Source organism: Doryrhamphus excisus, chromosome 21 (genome assembly GCF_030265055.1).
Source record: "Doryrhamphus excisus isolate RoL2022-K1 chromosome 21, RoL_Dexc_1.0, whole genome shotgun sequence".
Classification (NCBI taxonomy): domain Eukaryota; kingdom Metazoa; phylum Chordata; class Actinopteri; order Syngnathiformes; family Syngnathidae; genus Doryrhamphus; species Doryrhamphus excisus.
In genome coordinates this window covers 13,180,163-13,200,430 of record NC_080486.1, presented here as the reverse complement: position 1 = coordinate 13,200,430, position 20,268 = coordinate 13,180,163, and the positions used below count along the sequence as shown (strand labels likewise).

The 20,268-nt window shown below is 47.1% G+C and overlaps 4 protein-coding genes and 1 long non-coding RNA gene across 6 annotated transcripts; 3 read left to right on the top strand and 2 right to left on the bottom strand.

Moving 5' to 3' along the window:
• Positions 1-406: 406 nt before the first annotated feature.
• LOC131109102 (uncharacterized) lies at positions 407-2,026 on the bottom strand. The gene is made up of 3 exons (XR_009120655.1): positions 1,914-2,026; positions 1,233-1,303; positions 407-894 (listed from the first exon to the last, which is right to left on the bottom strand). It is a non-coding gene; the product is annotated as an uncharacterized LOC131109102 (long non-coding RNA).
• Positions 2,027-5,400: 3,374 nt separating this feature from the next.
• On the top strand, positions 5,401-7,432 carry gtf3ab (general transcription factor IIIA, b). The gene is made up of 9 exons (XM_058059309.1): positions 5,401-5,596; positions 5,662-5,756; positions 6,024-6,120; positions 6,203-6,291; positions 6,362-6,435; positions 6,495-6,575; positions 6,644-6,873; positions 7,003-7,056; positions 7,143-7,432. The coding sequence occupies exons 1-9, from the start codon at positions 5,483-5,485 to the stop codon at positions 7,260-7,262; spliced, it is 954 nt and encodes a 317-aa protein (XP_057915292.1). The 5' UTR covers positions 5,401-5,482; the 3' UTR covers positions 7,263-7,432.
• lnx2a (ligand of numb-protein X 2a) lies at positions 7,392-15,638 on the bottom strand. 2 transcript variants are annotated; one of them, XM_058059307.1, is made up of 12 exons: positions 15,422-15,638; positions 14,698-14,922; positions 12,480-13,033; positions 10,217-10,449; positions 10,014-10,151; positions 9,743-9,942; positions 9,087-9,500; positions 8,851-9,024; positions 8,612-8,789; positions 8,314-8,539; positions 8,070-8,228; positions 7,392-7,997 (listed from the first exon to the last, which is right to left on the bottom strand). In XM_058059307.1, the coding sequence occupies exons 3-12, from the start codon at positions 12,881-12,883 to the stop codon at positions 7,862-7,864; spliced, it is 2,262 nt and encodes a 753-aa protein (XP_057915290.1). In that variant the 5' UTR covers positions 12,884-13,033; positions 14,698-14,922; positions 15,422-15,638; the 3' UTR covers positions 7,392-7,861. The 2 variants fall into 2 exon arrangements, with proteins under 2 accessions (XP_057915290.1, XP_057915291.1); XM_058059308.1 differs by lacking the exons at positions 12,480-13,033; positions 14,698-14,922; positions 15,422-15,638 and adding an exon at positions 11,593-11,736.
• Positions 13,837-17,917, top strand: si:ch211-140b10.6 (protein POLR1D-like). The gene is made up of 3 exons (XM_058059312.1): positions 13,837-15,234; positions 15,614-15,688; positions 16,029-17,917. The coding sequence occupies exons 1-3, from the start codon at positions 15,206-15,208 to the stop codon at positions 16,351-16,353; spliced, it is 429 nt and encodes a 142-aa protein (XP_057915295.1). The 5' UTR covers positions 13,837-15,205; the 3' UTR covers positions 16,354-17,917.
• A 22-nt stretch (positions 17,918-17,939) lies between these two features.
• On the top strand, positions 17,940-19,701 carry pdx1 (pancreatic and duodenal homeobox 1). The gene is made up of 2 exons (XM_058059310.1): positions 17,940-18,345; positions 19,113-19,701. The coding sequence occupies exons 1-2, from the start codon at positions 17,940-17,942 to the stop codon at positions 19,478-19,480; spliced, it is 774 nt and encodes a 257-aa protein (XP_057915293.1). The 3' UTR covers positions 19,481-19,701.
• Positions 19,702-20,268: the final 567 nt, after the last annotated feature.

The window sequence follows — 20,268 nt, the reverse complement described above, 5'->3', positions numbered from 1 at the left end:
CTTCTTTGAATTAAATGAAATTATCTTAACACGTCTTCTGCAAAACATTCTTTCAAACCAGAACACCTTTACTACGTTTGTAGTAAAGCTGTATTTACTTCCAGCAGTGATGAGTGCGGTTAGAAATACCATAGAAAACATTATAAATCATTGGAGATTTGTTTTACATTCACAATTATGCAAATAATTACAATTAAAAGACACAATAAAATGTGCTGAACTGTAACTTAACTTACAATAACAGTGAAATCGTTCAACACGTATCATGCCACATTGAATGAAAACATTTGGCAGAGGGGCCGTTTCTATATGTGGTCATCAAAAGGAAGGACATACTTGATCACGGTGCACAAAAACACAACACATCCACAGGTTGAGGTACCTGTGAAATAAATTTAACATTTCATCACTAAACCAAAGACCTGGGTTCGATTCTCCGTTGCATCTCTGTGTGGAGTTCGCATGTTCTCCCCGCGCATGCGTGGGTTTTCTCCGGGTACTCCGGTTTCCTCCCACATTCCAAAAACATGCTAGGTTAATTGGCCACTCCAAATTGTCCATAGGTATGTGAGTGTGAATGGTTGTTTGTCTATATGTGCCCTGGGATTGGCCGGTCCACCAGTCCAGGGTGTACCCCGCCTCTCGCCCGAAAACAGCTGGGATAGGCTCCAGCATACCCCCACCCTCGTGAGGATAAGCGACATAGAAAATGAATGAATGAATAACTAAACCATGTTGGTGTCATTCAACAGCTGTACTATAATAATAATAATAATACATTTTATTTAAAAGCGCCTTTCAGGACACCCAAGGTCGCTGTACAGGAGATAAAAAACACCAATATAACTGTACTGTATATACTGTTGTACTTGAGCGTCAACATCCTTCAATATTCTGTGAAATATTGAGAAATTATTTAAATTATGGCAACAATACAAAATCTAAAATCATCACAATGGTTTCAGATTGCGTGCACATTAGCCTAAACTACAAAGCTGCTTGACAATATTTGTTGATTTGTTTTAAAACAAAACACTCAAAATCAACTTAGTTTTTAATACAAATATTTATGTATGTGTCTTGAAACCGAACCTAAACAATCTTTTTTCCTCACAACGGGATACTGTTGAGGAACTCCATTATCCAACTCTTTTAAATCAATAAAACTTAACAAAAGGCTAAACTGCCATTTACAGATTCAAATAACCATATACGTAATATTGTAATGTTACCTTCTCAGTCAGGCGTCTTCGTTGGTGCAAGCTGCTGTTTTACACACAGAGAGGACTCTGCTTCTTAGACGCTGTTGACAAGTGGAATAAACAACATTGTAGTGACAAATCATGACAATATCATGTGTTACAATATGTGAAATTAAAACAAATGTTTACTTGGTTATACTTGGATCATTGGTAGAACACGGATGACAAAAGTTCCCGTACAATATTTTTGACATTAAAATGACCACAGATGCGGTGAACTAACCTTGCTCCAAAATTTCTAATCCTTCCAGGCAGGTTTCAGTCATAATTGATATATTTTCAGGGTCTGAACAAACTCTGCTGCTGTACAAAAACTCCCGCTCCCCGACAGGATCCCCAAGACTCAGGTCGCTAGCATACTTCAACAATTGTTTAAGCTACACGCGATTCCCATAGCTTAGAGGACACCTCTGCTGCAAAAATAATCAATTTACATATATAAGGAATGAATCATTACAGATTTAAAACATTTTTTAAACATAAAAACCTCCTGTTCTGCAACCGAAAACACCTCCACAAAGCTCGCCGTTGATAGCTAGCTAGCTGGCAGGCTAAAGGTAAGCTAATGCTAACGTCGAGTATTTTATATTATAGCACTGACGTAAACAGATGAGGAAAGGTGATGGAAAAAAAGTCAGATAAGCATATGACCTTCCCATATGGCTCCACATCGATGAATTTCCTTGTTAAACTACTGTCCATGTCGTCTTCCACTGTCTTCCCGTGAAAACATGGCGCCCTCCAACTTTGCCTTGGGAAGTCTGAGGGCTAACGATCCTCTGACGCATGCGCAGAATGGCCACAAGGGGGCCAGGTTTACCGCTATTACCCAAGTACATTTTACTATCTGGTATCAGGTTGTAAAATCAATATATTAGTTATGTAAATATTACTTGGTGTCAGTGATCACATTTACATATAAATGTGAGGATACAAAGTCACACACAATCATCAAGTAAGACATTAAATAAAGAGTGAGATTTTAGAGTAAAAGAAGTTAAATAATAAATCCTTGTAAAATTTAAATTAATATTTGTGGTAATAATTACAGGGCCAAAAAAACATTTTTTTCAGTGTATTACTGCTACTACTACCCTACTTCTGGTGTAGGCCAGCACGAGTAGTAATGTTGGTAAATATCCACTAGAGGGCAGTGTGCAATTTGCTAGGAAACAGCAGATATTTAATTTTTGACGATGCTGTGAAATAAAGGATTTTAATATATATAAAATCAAATTGATGTACTATTTGCAAATATGCAAAAAGTATATTTGTGTAGATAAAGGGAGAACATGTTTAGCATGTTTACATTTGTTGTGCTTCTCTGTGACAAATAGGTTATCTCATGCAACCTGGGTACTTTTTCCAATATTGACACAAATTAGCTCCAGTTTGCAGAGATAGGGCCGGCATGAAGGATGTAATGTGTGAGATAAAGAAGGGCCAGGACTGAGCCAGTCAAAGGGTTATTTTTTCACATTTGAGTGACGTTGACAGATGACTCAGATGAAGCTTTTTGAGGACAAAATGCTTGTCAACACGGTCCGTGTCCACATTCCATTAACAAATATGCTCATACTATTTCAGAGCAAAAGAAACTAACAAATACATTCATTCAATGACATTAAATCCATATATTAAATAAGCTTGATAAATTCAGTAGAAATTAAATGAACTAGTCATCAATCATGCGAAAATGAGCCATTCAAATAAAGAAATGCTTTAATGAAATGACCAAAACATTCAATTAAATTTCATAATTAACATTGAAATGAATGTCAGAATGAGACAAAAATGCGATTCAACTGGATGGAGTACATTATCCATCTATGTTCGAACGAGTCCATCAGGAAATAAGCAAATAAATGAGCCAACCAGTCAAGACGGAATGAGCCATAATAATTATATATCAAATAAATGACACTCAATGAAATAATAGGTGACCTAATGTATATATATATTTTCTATTTTATCATTGACATTTTAACCAGTTACTTTTCTGGCATTTGTGTGTGTGTGTGTGTGTGTGTGTTCTCCCATCTCCACTTGCATTGTGTGACTCATGGAGGTTACTGATTGAATGAACAAGAAGCAAACAGAGAACGACAGAGAGGGTGTGTGTGTGTGTGTGTGTGTGTGTGTGTGTGGTTTGACAAGGAGGAGACTATTTGGATAAAAGCATTGGAGTATGAACTCCTTAATCACTCATTTGACACACGCACACACACACACAGCTCCATCGACCCGTTAGATGTTACATATTAACCCGCCACACACATGCATGCGTACCATGGTGCTCGTTGGATGTAGCCCCCATCGATTGAGCTGGACTTGTGAAGGCACCAAAATGCATGAAATCAGCTCATGTAGCAACATAAGATGACGTCAACAAAAGAATGTAAACATTGAAAGTGTGTATATTGACATATTTTAACAGTGGGGGAGATGTTGCACAGGTGTACCTAATGAAGGGTCCTCCTCGTTGTGCATGAAGTGTGATGCTGGTGGATTGGCTTTAATAATAATTGTGTTCCGTGTGTGTGTGTGTGTGTTCCCAGAGAGGAAAGTCCCATTCCGAGTCAAAGAGTGCACACCACGTCTATCTGTGCGTGTTAGGTGTGGTATCACCTTGTCAGGCTCATATACGTGTATACTAACCTGCACGTATTGATCGGCAGCTCCAGCGAGGGCGGGGGGGGAACCGGATGAGGCTGATAAGCGGGTGTCCTGACCCCGGCGTGCTCACCTGGAGCGTGGGAGGGCACGTCGGTAACGTCCAACAGGCTCTCAATAGGCCTCATTCACACCAGGCAGTCAAAGGTTTCACATGGGAGCAGGAGGCTGGTGTTTGGACAGGAAGATAGCAAATTCCACAGCAGTCTTTGTTTTATTGCGTTTCTTTTATTCCATCTGTGGACCCTGAATGCCTCTTTTGAGAGCCAGGCGGGTCATGTGACGTCTATCAGCCAATCAATAACAATGCTGTTTGGTCAAATGTGCTTTTCCACCTCCTTTTGGCTGTGATTTAGTTTCCCTTACTTTCGGAATATTTCTCTCATTATCGACAGGTATTAACTTCACTGTATGTCTTTTTATAGTGAATACAGAGCAGAGTCATGCCTCCTGTTTTTAGTTTTTATTAAAGGCACCACATATATAAATGTATTTATTTGGACTAGGATTTGAAGCATTAAAAAGGATGAACGTTGTTATATTTGACATAATACAAATTATTATGACTGTATTTTGTAACACATATGAAAGTGGCTTCATACTAAAATGTTACAATTTCATATTTGAGTGTTTAAAATGTGTGAAAAAGCAGCAACATAGTTTATTTGATCAATATTTACATGAGAAATAAGTTCAAAAATTCTCCAAAATCGATATATTTTAGTGATATATTTTATCATATATTTTATCATCAAATATTGCATAAGTTTGCATTCGTGCTGGGGCCCTTTCATTTTACAAAATGTACGTATTTTATAGTGAATACAGAGCATGTATTTTTTTCAGAAAATGAACATGCGGTGTAATGTTTGGTGCTGTTTTTGTCATGAGAGTTTATCCAGTGGTTGTGCCCAGCCAATCCTACCTAGCAACTGGTGATCATGTGACCAGGGAAGTCGTATCACAGCAATTCAAGTCAAGTTTGGTTGCTGAAATGTTCTTTTTGATGTTGCGGTAAAGTAAAAATAATGTATAAAAAGGAAATTTGACTGTAAAACAGAAACACCTCATTAGAATATGACCGCAAATATGCTAAGATTCATTAGCATTTTTAGTTGCAACATGAAAATCTTGCCATGTACTTGAGAATGAACTGGGATGTATTTTGGACAGCGCCCTTGAAGTTATACTGCAGCGGGCCTTCTTTTAAGTGTGTGCAAGCTGTATTGGCGTGGCGATAAGATTAGGCGGTGAAGGGAGGCAGACGAGTGGTCCGTCTCGGAGGCTGAAGGTGTGACGTGTTTAAAGCTGGAATCAATCAATCAAAGCGGATAAAAGACATTTACAATGTGGGAGCTACAATGTGATCACGCCCTTCTCGTCCTCTCATTCAGACGGAAACAAAAATCCAGCATGGACTCCCCCTTTTTTGCCAGCCAAGTGGTTGAAGCCAATAAGTTAAATCAAGCACAGGTGAGCAGCAAGGTGTAGGTCAGATGTTGTCCTGCCCCCTTTTCCACACCAAACAACACCGCATCCGATGAAAGATGGGGGAGAGGCTTCAAGGTCAAAAAAGTTACATTTGCTCCTTTTTTGACTGCAAAGCGCAATTCACAAAGTCGTGGAAGCTGGAGGCCCACCTTTGCAAACACACGGGATTGGTAAGTGACCCGCACGGGCCCGGATTCTCCTCTCCTTTCATGGCCTTTCTCTGACCCGTATGCAGAAACCCTTCTCCTGCGAGAGCTGCGACAAGGGCTTCTGCACGCGCTACCAGCTCACCAGGCATGAGCTCCATCACAGCGGGGAGAAACGTCACAAGTAAGACCGTGTGGGCCGCCTGAGCTATGTCAGCAAAATAAATCAAAGCCGCCGCCTTCAGTGAACGCATGAGTCTGCTTTTCTCAGTCGCATGTGGATTGGCTGCTGGTGAAATATGATGCCGGGCTTTGGCTCGGGCTGCCTGGTGGAAAGAAGAGCTAGTCAGACTTTATGAAGGAAGTCGATTAATTGGTCATCAATGACTGTTGTGATCAAGCACTCCATTTAACGTGCCTTCTACTCCACTTACCAAATGTTGGTCTGCAGGTGCCACGTTGAAGGATGCTCTGAGGCCTTTGCTCGACACGCCAGCTTGAAAAAACACATCGCCGGAGTCCACCAACACAAGGCCAGGCGATACAAAGTAGGACATTTTCCAAGTTATCGCAAAAGACCTCGCTTCCTTTCTTCCTTCTTTCCTTCCCTGAGCACATCTTGTCCTTCAGTGTAATCATCCAGGCTGCAAAGAAGACTTCAGCAAGAAGTTCCAGCTGAAGGCCCACATGGGGGAACACAAAGGCCTTTTGCTGTTTAAGTAAGATGATCCAGTTCGGTAGAAGCTTTCCTTTTTCACTTTTTTTTGATCCTTTTTGTTTTTGCTTTAGTTGTAATGTTGACAGCTGTGCAAGAGAGTTCCCTTCCCTTGGCAAGCTAAGGCACCATGAGAATATGCACAAAGGTTAGTTAACATCGCCAGTCCTAATAATGCACGTTTATAGCAAACTACGTGTTCTGTAGGTTACCCCTGTGAGGAAAAGCTGTGCCCTTTCCTGGGAAAAACCTGGTCTGAGTACCAGAAGCACAGGACCCAGCACAGAGGTACAGCGAGTGCCAAGTATTGTTCTTGTGCTGCAGGACTTTACAGAAGTTTTTGTCGCATCTTTCAGTCAAGTTGCCATGCCAAACGTGCCAGAAGCGGTTCAACAACGCCTGGTTCCTGCGCCAGCACGAGCTGCATCGCCACACTGAGAAGAGGAGCTTCCCGTGTTCTAAAAAAGGCTGCACCAAGACGTTCACCAGACGTTTCAACCTGGACAGCCACATCCTGGGCGACCACGAGGGCAAGAAGCCCTTCAGCTGCGCCTACGCCGGCTGCGGGAAGAGCTTCGCCATGAAGGTGAACAGATGACACCAAACCAATAAACACTGAGTCATGACTTAAAATGGTCCTGCAGTGGGAATTGTCCCTCAGGCTGCATTGTTTTGGTTAAAGCCAATTTACATGGACTTTTCTAACTCTTCATAGGAAAGTCTTTGGCGACATGGCGTGGTCCATGATCCACTCAAGAAGAAGCTGAAGGTAATTCAATCTAAAAAAAAAAAAAAAAAAAATGTTGGCATGTATTTATCTTAATAGTAATGTGTCCAAATGCTTCCCTCTTGTAGAAGCTCCATCCCAGGAAGACTTCGCCGTGGAGCGCCGCACAGGCCAGACTGCACACTGCAGAGACCAACAAGCTAGCGGCCAAACTCTCAAAAACTACTTTAGTTGACCCGAAATCCTGAGGCTGTGATTTATGTAAAAGTTAGCATTGGCTAAACCTATTTTCTGTTGGGTCATATTTTTGTTCAAATAAAAGCCTCACCAGTACTGCAATACTGTAGCGATGTGGCTGCATACGCTTGGATCTTATTTGCAGGAAATATTTATTAAACAAAGGACACACATTCACACATGTATAAAATTACAGCTGATTGGCCAGCCGGTTGTCATGGTGATGGGAGGAAGTGGGGCTGAGGGCAGGGGGGCCCCTCAGGTTGTGGCAGGTTACTAATATAAGGCCTCAGGCTCATTCAGCTGGATCCAGAAGTCATGAAAGGTCCACTTTGAAGGGTGCATCCACCTGAATAGAACCCTGGACTCTAAAACTGCATGGGGGGGGAGTCGAACACGGCACATATCACCTAACGGTCCATCTCTGTGTGTCCCTGCTGGAGCCAACACACGGCCATATGAGCACAGCGGCGTGCTGGCGTGCGATCTGTCGAGAGGCATGGCGCAATCTGCACGGCCAGCTGGGTCCGACCGGGCCCGCCCTCCATGCTTTTTGGTCCTGGTGTGGAGCGATGGACGGGAAATGCGGATCAGATCCCTGGAACGTGGGCTATACCAGGCTGCCGGGCCAGGAGACCACCGTGAGCGCCACCCGGCTGCGCTGCTCCTTCAGCATGGGGACCAGCGCCGTGTGGCTCATTCCTGCTGTCGACAGGCCGTTGACCGCCACGATCATGTCGCCACACCTCCGATAAAGCGATAAAGGCACATGTCAGTACGGATGACACGAAGCGTACTTCGGGGAGGCCAGGACTCACTTGAGGCGCCCGTCGTAGTACGCTGGCGTGCCGAGGACGATGGTCTTGATGAAGAAGGCCTGGTTGCCGTGGCTTTCCTCGTACCCCCCCACGATGCTGAACCCCCAGCTGCCGGGGTGGCTTCTCCGCAGGACGATCTCGTGACTGCTGTGCAGGTAGCTGACACCAAAAGTACAAAGTACAGTACGTGGCTGGACCCTCAGGGCGGCCATTTTTGGCTTTGTTTCTGGTATCGTGACCTCACCTGGGCAGGCCGAGCCACATGACCCACGAAGGCGACCAGTTGGCGTCAAAGTCGCAGTCGTGCGCATGCGGCAGCAGCTGGTCACGCTCGCGCTCCTCCACCATGCTGACCTCCAGCACCCTCAGCTGCACCGAGGGTGAGGCGGCGCTGGCCTTGAGCGTGCCCACCGCCTCGCCGTGGCTCAGGTAGGTCAAGTCCTGCGTGTTGATGCTCAGCAGGACGTCGCCTGTAGAAGAAGAGCGTGTCTCACTGATGTCGTCATTTCATCAGAGGGCTGTTTTTGTCTTCTCCTCGTCACCTCGTTTGATTCGGCCGTCCCTGGACAAGCAGCCGTGCGGTTGGACGCTGGTGACGAAGATGGGCAGCTCGCCGCTTTTGCTGCCCCGCCCCCCTGCCACCGTCATGCCCAGAGACTCGTGAGGTTCCTTCTTCACAGTGATGTGCTTCTCCTTGCAGGTGACACACTGGGACAGGTCCTGCACAAACACACGTTAGCATGTCATAGCTAATAGCGTAGCTAACACTTTGTGTGCTCACCCTGTGGGTGCTGGTGCGTGAGAGGTGCACGGGTACAGGACTCGGAGTGGTGCTGTGGTTAGGCAGGAAGTGATCAAGGCAGTAGAGATCTCTGGTAGAGCTTGATTTTGGCGGCGGGGGCGGAGTCGGTTTGTTGGGTCGGCCAATCAGCAGGTGGACTCGCTCGCCACTTGCCTGGAAAGTTCACCAGCGCTTTAGGATCAAACGTGCACATGCGTTCCCGGCTCCATCCTCACCTGTATGATCTGTGCAGCCTGCTCCGGCGTGCCGTGGCGGAGGTCCTGGTCGTTGACGGCCATCACGCGGTCGTTGCTGCGCAGGCGGCCGTCTTTAGCCGCCAGGCCGCCGTCCAGCAGGTCCAACACAAACACTCCGGACTCGTCCGTCCGCCGCACGAGCTTAATTCCCAGCTGCTCCGTGGAGTCCCGCTTATGCAGGGTGATTCTCAGGGACACGGGACTGGGGGGGTTGCCCTCGGGGGTGGAGCAGGGGGCGTGGGGGACCGCCGGCGTGGAGGCGGAGGTGGAGGGCGGGGCGCGGGACGCACAGCGGCGCTCTCGGAGCACGGTCAGCTGCAAGGTGGTGCAGGGGCGTGCCAGGGTGGAGCGAGCGAAGCTGTGGGGGACGTTACTGATGTCCACGTTGTTCACCTGGGTTTGAACAGGGGGCAAAAACAGTAGCATGTCATAATCTATCATCTTCATTGAGAAGACGCCCTCAAGTACTCGCCTTTTACGTTTTTTTTGTAAAAAAAAAAAAAAAAAAAGAGGCTTCGCTACACATCTTAAAACGAATCTCAGCATTTAGCTACAGACGTGGCAGCTGTAAGTTTCATCATGGTTTTGGATACAGCCGTACAGCTGTTCCTGATGTTGTGACATCATCTCCTCACCTGGAGTATTTGGTCCCCCGCAAGCAGCCGCCCATCCCGTGCGATCACGCCATCCCGGTACACTTCCTGGATGACGATGTTGATAAGCGGCGTCTCGTTTCCGCCCACGATGCTGATGCCCAACTCCACGTACGGGTTGGCTCGGTGGACCTCCACCGCCGTTATCTCGCCTTCAGGAAGCGACGGCAGCTTGACGCAGCCTAACAGACGCACACCACCAACACGTCTCAGTCTGCTTCGGTGACATCATTACGGCTTAGTGATGTCATACCCTCTTCTGCGGAAAGAGGCGGAGACTCGGGGCAGTCCCAGCCAGAAGAGGTGGAGCTAACGGAGCGTAGGAGGTGGATGCATGGATTGCTGAGAGGACGCTTCACCCTGGGGACGATGCACTCCATCCCGACCACACCTGAGGGACGAGCAAAGATGAAGACACTTTTGTTCATCTCGCTGTCCACTTTAATCGGAACTCACTGTCTTCCTCGGTGCTCTCCTCAAAGGCGGGGTTGTCCAGTCCCACGTCCTCTGTCCTCATGGGTGCGTTGCCGGTATTAGGACCAGGAGGAGGTGGCGAAGAGGTGCCATCCCCGAGGTCCGTCTGCGGTGAGCGGGGGGATCGTGGAGGGCTTTTCACCGTGGATCGCTCGTCCCCACTGTCCTTGCGTGGACCATCAACACTGGTCTGCTGACAGTGTGTCCCTGGACACCTGGAACCAAGAACTCTCTCTTAGTCCATCAGACGAATCAAGTCAAGGATTCATTGATCATATTTATTGTTGTTTGGAGCAACCAAGGCAAAGTAGAACCTCATAGTAGAATGTCACAGTAGAACCTACAGGAAGCCACCAGAGCTTGTATCAAGAGGCACAAACGCAACACTAATCCCATCAAGACGCCACCTTAACCGCCGGCAGACACTGGTCTCTCACGCTTACTTTCTTCATCTTCTGCACGTCTGATCCCCACCCTTCACTTCTTACACAACGTGGGCTGACACTTGACTCCTGTTGCTATCTTGGACCTCTAAGTCGGTAAAGATAGGGTCGGGAAAGCCCACGCATGTTTCTTCAAACCATGTCATGTTAATCCTCACGAGTTGGACTTGGTTTTCGAACAATCTTAAGTTGTTGTCTGACCTTGGATGCACAAACTAATCCTTCCAGGATCAATGATATCAGACACACTGTACCTTGTATAGTTTATCCAACTGGCTTATATTAGTCCCATACATTAGTTTACTCCATTCCAAAGTGGCGCCGTAAATGACATTTATACGGCGCCCCTCTCCATCGGCGGTATACAAAATGAATGGATTTATATCAAATAAAAGAAATGATGGGCATTGGGCACGGGGAAGTTCGCCAGTTCGTAGTGTCAAAAGGTCAAAAGGAAGGCGTCAAAGGGTCTCCTGCACAAACAGCTGAGTCAGGAAAGCATTTAACAGCTCGTTAGCATGAGCTAGTTAGTGGAAATCCCCTTAGGATTCTCAGCGGGCGAAGACTGGATAACCTGTTAACAAGCAGGACTCAAAATAGGGGACGGGTGGTGACATGCATACCCGTCAACCCTTTTTCCCAGAAAACTCCCGGATTTTTCCCGTATTTCAACTTGCAGGGTTCTTAGCAAAAGAGCATCTCAGGGTCATTATGCAGGAAATCAACTTTCACCTCGCTACGTCTATCTATCTAAACAACAACAATCTAAACCGATATTTGAGTACACCGCTAATTGTTTTCATGACAAGACCGTTGCTAAGGTGATGCATAAACACGAGACTCCATCCACCAGAAAGGCAACTTGAAAGGCAAACATCAGACACAGGTTTGCAGGCTCGTTTCTAATAGACTCACCACAAGCCCGGGTTGCCCTTGGCCGTCTCGCAGAAGAAATGATTAAAAAGATCTCTGGTGTTAAAGTTGCTCAGCATGATGGCAAGCAGGGTGAGAACATGGAGCTTCTGGTCCGCCAACCCATGACCATGACTAGGGATCCACTAATCCATCGTCACATGACCTGCCGCCCAGTAATCCCCCCTTTAAGGTTTTTGCAGCACCTGGTCCAAACAGGCCCCAAGCCAAAGGCATGTGGAATCTTGAAGGTTGATGGGCGAGTAGAACTTCTGATGAGTAGATCAAGCACCTCATTGACTTTTCCCACCAGGGCCAGTGTTGACAGTGACAAGTAGAATCAGGTAAGTCATGCTGGAATGCAGTTTTATTTTGAAAACTATGCTGTAGGCCAATAAAAACTGCGTTATGTGCTGCAAATGGTCCATGTGCCAGACTTTGGATACCCCAGACTAACACAGATAGAATAGAAATTAGACTGAACTATGCTGTAGAACTCTCCACACCCCTCAGACTGACTGACTGTCGACATAAGCGGTTGTGGTCCATGCCACATAAGGTCCACATAAGGAAATATCTGCTCTTTCCACCTTTTCCACCAGTGGAATCCAGGTTGTTATGGTGTATAGTGACCTTAGATACTAGATGTTTACTTTCTTTTTACAGGAAAACTACTCCATGAAACTTTTTTGGAGCAGCGGCACATCTGCTGAGCAAGAACACCATCGCATGCAAGAATTTTTACTGTTACCGTCCACTTGTATCGAGGCCAAGAGGGGCAGTGAGCATGCAGACCCAGCAGATGGCGCTACACCGATAAGGCTGCAGGTAGGCGTAGCCTCTCGCATGTCAAATTAAAGTTAAGCACCGCAAACACAAATGATGCGTACCTGTGCTTGAGGTGCGCCTCCAGGTCGCATCTCGGCATGCTGAGCGAGCAGACCGGGGTCAGGGGGCACGTGACGGACAGCTTATCCAGCAGCTTGTGCACCAGTATGCTGGACCTGCGACACGCCGCCAGCTGCAGCCGCGTCCTGTCCAGCGGACAGAAGTCCCGCTCCTGCAGGAAGCTGCGCAGGCAGCGAGCGCAGAAGGTGTGGCCGCACGGCGTGTCCAGCGGCTGCACCAGCGGCTGCAGGCAGATGTGGCACACCAGGTCGTCGTCCACTTCCAGGCGGTAGTTGTACAGGTGGTTCTCCCAGCCGCGGTGCACCTGGCCGCACTCGGAGCACAGAGCCTCCAGGACGGGCTCGGCGGGCCCGGCGAGAGCCACCTCGCAGCCCGGGCTGCCCATCCCGGCCGCGTCCACACGAGGCAGCTTTGGCACAAAGGACTCCGGCAGGGCCGTGGCGCTGGGAAGGGAGCGCTCCTATCCCATAAGCGTCACGGGAGGAACAGGTTGCAGCGAGGACAGATGCCCCCCGCCAGCTGATGGCGCATCACCCTGCAGGTCAGAGGGCAGAATGAGGGTGAAACAGCTGTTTGGGAAAAACAAGTGTCTGATTATATTGTGGGGCATTTATTCATGTGGCAAATACTTTGTGCACGTGGGCTCCTGTGCGGCACGCTACACGAGTCCTGTGTGTGTGTGTGTGTGTGTGCGCACGCTGAGATTATGTATCGCTGCTCCTGTCCACTAATCTGACAGTATAATCTCTCTTTTGCTCTCGCCTGCTGCAATCTTCCAATTCCACAGGGAGGGAATTATCTGGGATTGAGGCGGAGAGAGGACACAGATCAGAGCAAGAGGGATTGGGAGAGCAATAGAAAGGGAAAGCTGTTTTTCAAAAGAAAAGCATAAAGCGAGGAAGCATGAAAGAGATTAATGGGATGGAAAATCTTCCACAAGCGGACGGGTGCGCTGATATAAAAGTAGGGAGGAAATATTCCTCAAAAGTGAGCAGACGTGGGTTCGAGTTCCACACGTATGGAGGATGCTCTCCACATCCGTGGGTGCTCGGGCTCCACCAGCCGAGCCCCCCGTGGGCCGCTAATGGTGAGGACCCAACAGCAGAGGGCGTGCCTCCGCTCGCATGCATCCACCTGGTTCCTCCTGTCTCCATGGCGACCCGGATGGAGCCTGTTCTCTTCAGCCCGCTTTGACATTCAGAGGGCGGCGGGAGAAGGATGCGGAGGCAGCCGTGGTCTCGGGAGGATGCGGGGCTCATCCTCGCTACAGCCTCGCAGCTTGTCGGACAACGCAGACGACCGTGATAGGAGCTCCCTGGGGCTGGTTTCTTTTTTTTTTTTTTTTGGTCCGGTCTCCTTGGATACCGCTCCCGGTGACAACCTGTCTGCGCCGTCTCCTTGGCGACGGGTCCGGCTGTTAATTATTTCAGGCTCCTTTTAAGGATGCGCTCCTGTCTCTGTGTGACTGGCTGCTTGTGTCTCTATCCCGCAGCTGGACATGAATTAATCATGAGGACACAAGGCCTCTCTGTTTCTATAACAAAGCTGTGACATCACCACATCACACACTCGCACATGTATACACACTTGTGGGCCGGCGTGCATGGGGGGCGGCCGCATCCTGCAAAGGAGTCTTTATCAATAAGTAAAGTCTTGACCAGGAAAAGCACTTCTATTCTATTTTTAAAATATCTTTGCTTACAAGTCAAGGCTCTCTGTGTTTGTGTGTTGTTACCTTCGACACCAATAAGTCACCTTTCTTCATCCTGTCTCACATCACAATATCATTTCAATAAAATCATGGATGCTTTGGCCCCAGATTTAAAAATTCAGCACTCGTCACATTTTTATAACCCATTTTTGTGCTTTTTATATCCACTTGCAAGCACAGGCCTGCTTGTTCTGTGCTGCTTTTGTCAACAAAACTAATTGCTGTGCATAGAATTGCACTCTCTCCTTGCTGGCATTGCCCTAAATCCTCTTGGCTGGCACCTGTACTGCAGAGTCATGATCTAAACGCCTTCAACATGTCTGATTAGACAAGAGCATCATCACACACACACACATACACACACACACATCATCCGACCCGCCAACAAGCGTCAATGGCAACACAAAGCGAAGCCCCCCCCAACACACACACACACACAGTGACATTGTAAGACGTGCATGCAGAATGTATTGCAGATGTCATATTACCTAATCCGGATGCTCCTCCGCGCCGTGCATTCCGGCCCCACAAGGGGTGGGAGGGGGTGATTTTTAGCGGACCTCAATGAGGCTTTCACCGCAAAGGACAGTCCTGCGAACCCGCACGAAAACGCCCCCGTGCCTTTGGTGGACTGGTCACGCCTACCGCCGTCAGTCAACTAGAGGAGGCGGGGCGTACGGTTTCCACTTCAGGAGAATCAGTTTCAAAAGCGCCTACGTGGAAAAGAAAATCAGAGTATAAACTTGGAATATTACCTCGATAAAGTTTGAATTTTACGGGAAGTAACGGGGGTAAAATCTCTCTTCGTGAATCTGATTTTGTGAAAGGACGGATGTCTGGATGTCTATTTTCAATTAGGCGTCGACACGGGCAACTTGGGGTCCTTGGTGGACGGACCCCGATATTGTCAACAAGCGACTGGTGCCTTAATTAAAATTAAACCTTCGATTTTAAAGGGCAGTATTACTTTTTAACGCTACAGTTGACCGCCAAATCATGACGAAGGAGGAGAACGAATTAGAAAAGTACGTATTTTTCCACGCCGTTGTTTGAGAGTAATCGCGTAGTTAGCTGTTAGCTGCTAACAGGGTACTTTCTCTCCGAACCTCTAATCCCATCGTGTTAAGAAGCTATGACTCTATTTGTTGTGCTGTAATGACAGAGAAAATATTACATGAGATGCGTGCAAATAATATAGAGGCGATTGCTTACCTTACGCCATTATACTGCCCCTCAGTTCTGTCTGGTTCCAACCACCTCCAAGAGCCAAACTGCTTTATGGCACTACAGGTCACACTCTTGTGACTGCATAACCTCATAGCATATGGCCATATGCTGCACAAATTCCCCCCTCCATCCCCCTTGTCATTTGACTCACTGGGTTGTTGTGGGTTTGTGTTCCAGGCGTGCCATTGAGGAGCTCCTGAGGGAGACTGACAGGGCTCGGCTGAGAGCCGAGACCATGGGCCCTGCAGGATGGTGAGTCCTGTGCAATGACGCAAAACTGACATTTATTGCCGTCTTGAAGCAAAATTCACTGTTTTTCTTCAGCGTTTGTGTGACGTGTGTGTTATGCTGTTTTGAAAGCTTGTCAACCTAAAATTGATCTATGACGGGCTTTTGTATCATGCTACACTACTTCCAGACTGCTTCTAACCTTTCTAATCTAAAAAGGAGTCTCACTAAATAGGTTTGGGTTATATCGACATCAGTCACCCACTCCCAGAGGTGTCGACGTAAACGTGTTGCACTGTAGCATCAATCGAAACTGAATGGGGCATTACCACCCTCACCTGGGACTTGTGTGTGCCCCCTATAGGTTGAAATGTCCATTGCGGAGCACCAACAAGCGCTTCCTTCTGAACACACTGCGCTCCACGGGCCTGGAGCGGCGCCCCGGGGAGCCCAAAGCAGCCGGACACGCGTCCATGCGAGGACATGCCAGGAAGGATTCCCCGGAGAGGAGCCGCAGCAGATCGCCTGCCAGACGTGACAGAGGACACTCCCACAAACGCCCCCACAGGAACGGTCACGATGGACCCAAGGAAGGGGACAGGGGCCGGGAGAGGAGCCGGGGACACAAGGACAAGAGGGGCGAGACGTCCAGGGTGGACGGACACAAGTCAAAGAAGGACAAACGCTGACGGTTTTAGACTTTTTCAGGGATGGAAGACTGCTTTTGCTGCTCTGAACCACTTTTTTTTTTTTTTAGTTCATTTTCGAACTAAATTGTTACTTCCTGTTCAAACATATCCCCCTAAAAAGAACACGGTATTTATTTGTCGGGCTGTCGGTTTGATTTGAATCCCAATAGCAACGGCGCCGTTTAGTAGTCTAATAATGTTTACACAAGCCGAGCTGCAGTCGCTAAGCCGTTTTATCGCAACTTCTTGACGCGTTTATGCCGGCCGTCACACATAGTCGTGTTTGTCAAAGGTGACGCCCCTCCAGGTGCACAAGCCCTCTTCAAGAACTTGCAAAGTCATTTATCAAGACGTGGCGACATCGTTTTTCCTATAATGGTAGTAAAGCGAAATATTTTCCTGTTTTTTTTGTGTTTGGACTTGTTGTAGGATAAATCTCCCCTCTACGCCGTTTTGTCATCAAATCACGCCAAGCCGGGCCGCATGACTCCTCGCTCACACCATCATGTAAAGATGGTGACATTACGTTTAAGGCACATCACGTTATTGTCTGTGTTCACGACACTGGAAGATATTATCTTTGAACTGTTTCATTCCTCTTCCTCTTGTAAACACCATTACGTAACACACCCGTCATGATTGGCTCGGATGGTGGGAACTTTGGAACGCTTCATGCGAACCCTGATGTGCCCCAAATTAGAATGCAACATGGATGAAAGACACAGAGCCGTGTTAAAATGACAAATATATTCGTTGGAAGTATCTTTTTTTAACAGATGCATCACAGTAATTAATAATGCCCTTCCCAAGCCACCATTGCCACAAATAGATTGCGGTCCTGTGGGAAAGACTGCCCATCTCCCAGTGAGCCTTGCCAGGGCGAGGGACTAGTGCTTGCGTTCATTATGCAACATGAAGTCATTCATTGGCTCTTCTTTTGCCTTGTTTTCAGTCTTTTTAATTATTTTTATGCCGGTAAAGTAAAGCTGTTCCAAATTAGGACTAAGCAACCAATCCCATGCAAAGCGACTCCAGCCTGCAGCTCCCTGCACACACTCCCTTAATTGGGTCCCAGCTAAACATAATTGGTTAACCAGTGGAGAGTTTGCTTAATGGGGCCTAACAGGTACTGTACACACACACACACACACACACACACACACACACTAATGGCCAGTAAACACGGCCAGACAGCAGACGCTCTTGTTTGTCATGAAGGCGCCGCCTGCTAAAAGGTGTTAAATGATGCATTTACATCGGTGTCATCATGGGCAGGCTTCACCAGGCCTGCAAAATAAACCCTTATCTCCAACTTTTATTCACAATAGAATGCATTTGAATCCGAGACTTAACTTTCCCTGTCTTTCTAAGATGAATCACCAGGTGTGGCCACATTCTGCTCACCGTAGTCAAGGTTCCTCAACGGCAAATGGCCAATGGTTGTGGCGATGCAGGGTCACATGATCCGAGCGAGGCACACCTGTATGTTTCCTTGAGGGCCCCCTCCCTGCAAGTGGGGGCCAGCCGCAGAGGAGAAGATCCACGCAGGGGGCAAGGGCCCTGCGGGTAGACGGCAGTGAGCAGACATGCATCGGGACATGTACCAAACCCCGCAGATGTTAAAAGAGTCCTGCGTCTACCAGAGAGCACCGCAGGCGGCGGAGGACTTCAGCCCGCCGCCTTGCCTCTATATGAGCCGGCAGGTGCAGTCCGTCTACTCGACGCCCTCCGTGGGAGCCCCGGAGACCACCGCCAACCTCCCGGACGCCGCCCCGGCGTACAGCCTCCCGCTGAGGGACGATGTCGGGATCCCGCTGCTGCACCACCACCACCACCATCCACACCCGACTCCTGGGCCCCAGCACCCGCAGACGCTCCCACCCGTCGCGGCCTACGTGGAGACGGAGGAGCAGAGCAGGTCTTACCTCCCTTTTCCCTGGATGAAAACCACCAAGTCCCACTCCCACGCTTGGAAGGGCCACCAGTGGACAGGTAATGTTGTCTTTTAATAATCTTTATAAGCTTTATATTGCATCTAATTGTCAGAGCCAAAGTTGGTCAGAGCCTTTTTCTTATCTTGACAAAAATGTGTTTTGTTTGTCAAATGTGAAGACATCATTAGTTTGAATGTTAACAAGAATAATGGGCCTTAAGTCCTTCCTGACACCGAAGATAAGATAGAAACATTTTCAGCATTCATTCTTTTACACAAGCTTGACTTTTTTCATGCAACAACTTTCAAACTAATGCCAAATCAAACTTAATCCTACCATAAGACATCTTTATTACTTTATTACAGAAGCTTTGTAATATATCATTTATTAATCAGGCCGTAGCACAACAGAAAGGTTTTTACAGATTCCATTTGAATAGAAGAATTTTAATATTTTAGGACTATTTCAAAAGTTTGGGCAAAAATCTGGAAACAAGTGGAATGAATATTGTAATTATAATACATTCTGATTAAATATAGTCTTTGTTGACATGCAGTAGACGTATTTTATTTTACTGACTCAATTCCATACCAATATGTATTGCTGTATTATTATTTATGTGTGTATTTTGTCAGACATTCACCAGATTATTAGTATTTATTTTAAACATTTAAACATTTCAGAATGAAAAAAAACCTCCTTAGAATCAGGTTTGTAACAAAAAGCTATTCTCCTTGTAAAGACTGACCTTGATGTACCCCATCAAGGCTAACAAGTAGACTGTGTTTTGGTGGCGAAGGTGATTTCAATGACGTGTGTCTCCAGGTCCGTACGTGATGGCGGAGGCCGAGGAGAACAAGCGTACGCGCACGGCCTACACGCGTGCACAGCTGCTGGAGCTGGAGAAGGAGTTCCTGTTCAACCGCTACATCTCCAGGCCCCGCCGCGTGGAGCTGGCCCTCACCCTCAGCCTCACAGAGAGACACATCAAGATCTGGTTCCAGAACCGCCGCATGAAGTGGAAGAAGGAGGAGGACCGCAGGAGGACCAGGAGGGGAGAGCCGGACCAGGACTCGTCTGTCACCTCGGGGGATCATGACGGGGAGGCCTCGGCCGGGGTCTCGCCTCCGCTCTCCCCACAGATGCACGGTCATGCCCTGCAGGCCTCTGACCTCAGAAAACTTGGACCGTGAGAAGACACTGTAGGGACCTTTTCCATGCAAATAAGATGGATTTTATCAACAGGACCAGGCTTTTTTTCTTCGATTGCAGCCAACTTTGGTGCACAAAAGACATATTTTAATCTATTTAATGTAATATACCTTCCTTTTCTCTTCTCACTTGTACATATTGCTGTTGTACGTGCTGTGTAATCACAGAGCTTCAGTAGTGGCGTTCTTATCACATTAAAACATTCAAATGATCTTTCAGTGTAAGAAGACATTTTAGCTAGCAGAAATCCACAACTAGTTATGTTTTGACACTTGTTGCGAGGTGGAATTCACAGGACTCACTCATTATTCTCAAATGGGTGAGAAGTGTGAAAAGACCTGATTCATGAGTCCCATTATTTTGGCCTATGACCCAAGCAGGGCTGCCCCCTGGCGGAGGAGAGAAGCATACGTCCATGTGTTCTTTCAAACACATTGACTCGACAATACATACTCCATATTTGATAGAAAACCAATTATATATGCACAAAGTATTATTTTCATCTCACCCTTACTAAAATTAATTGTCAATTATATCTTTGTAGTGTGTTTACATCCGGTAAGTGAGCCAAACAGAACTACTTACAACCGCCTGTCTAATTGTATTACAGGAACAGTGGAAATTTTCTAAATCATACATTTTTAAAAGGTCTAAATGTGTGTAAAAACTTCAACAAACCATACTTTTGTCAAAAAGTCACGACACCGTTTATTTTTGATCAGGCACATATCCAGACAACATACTTCGGGCGCCTAAATGGAAGGACCCC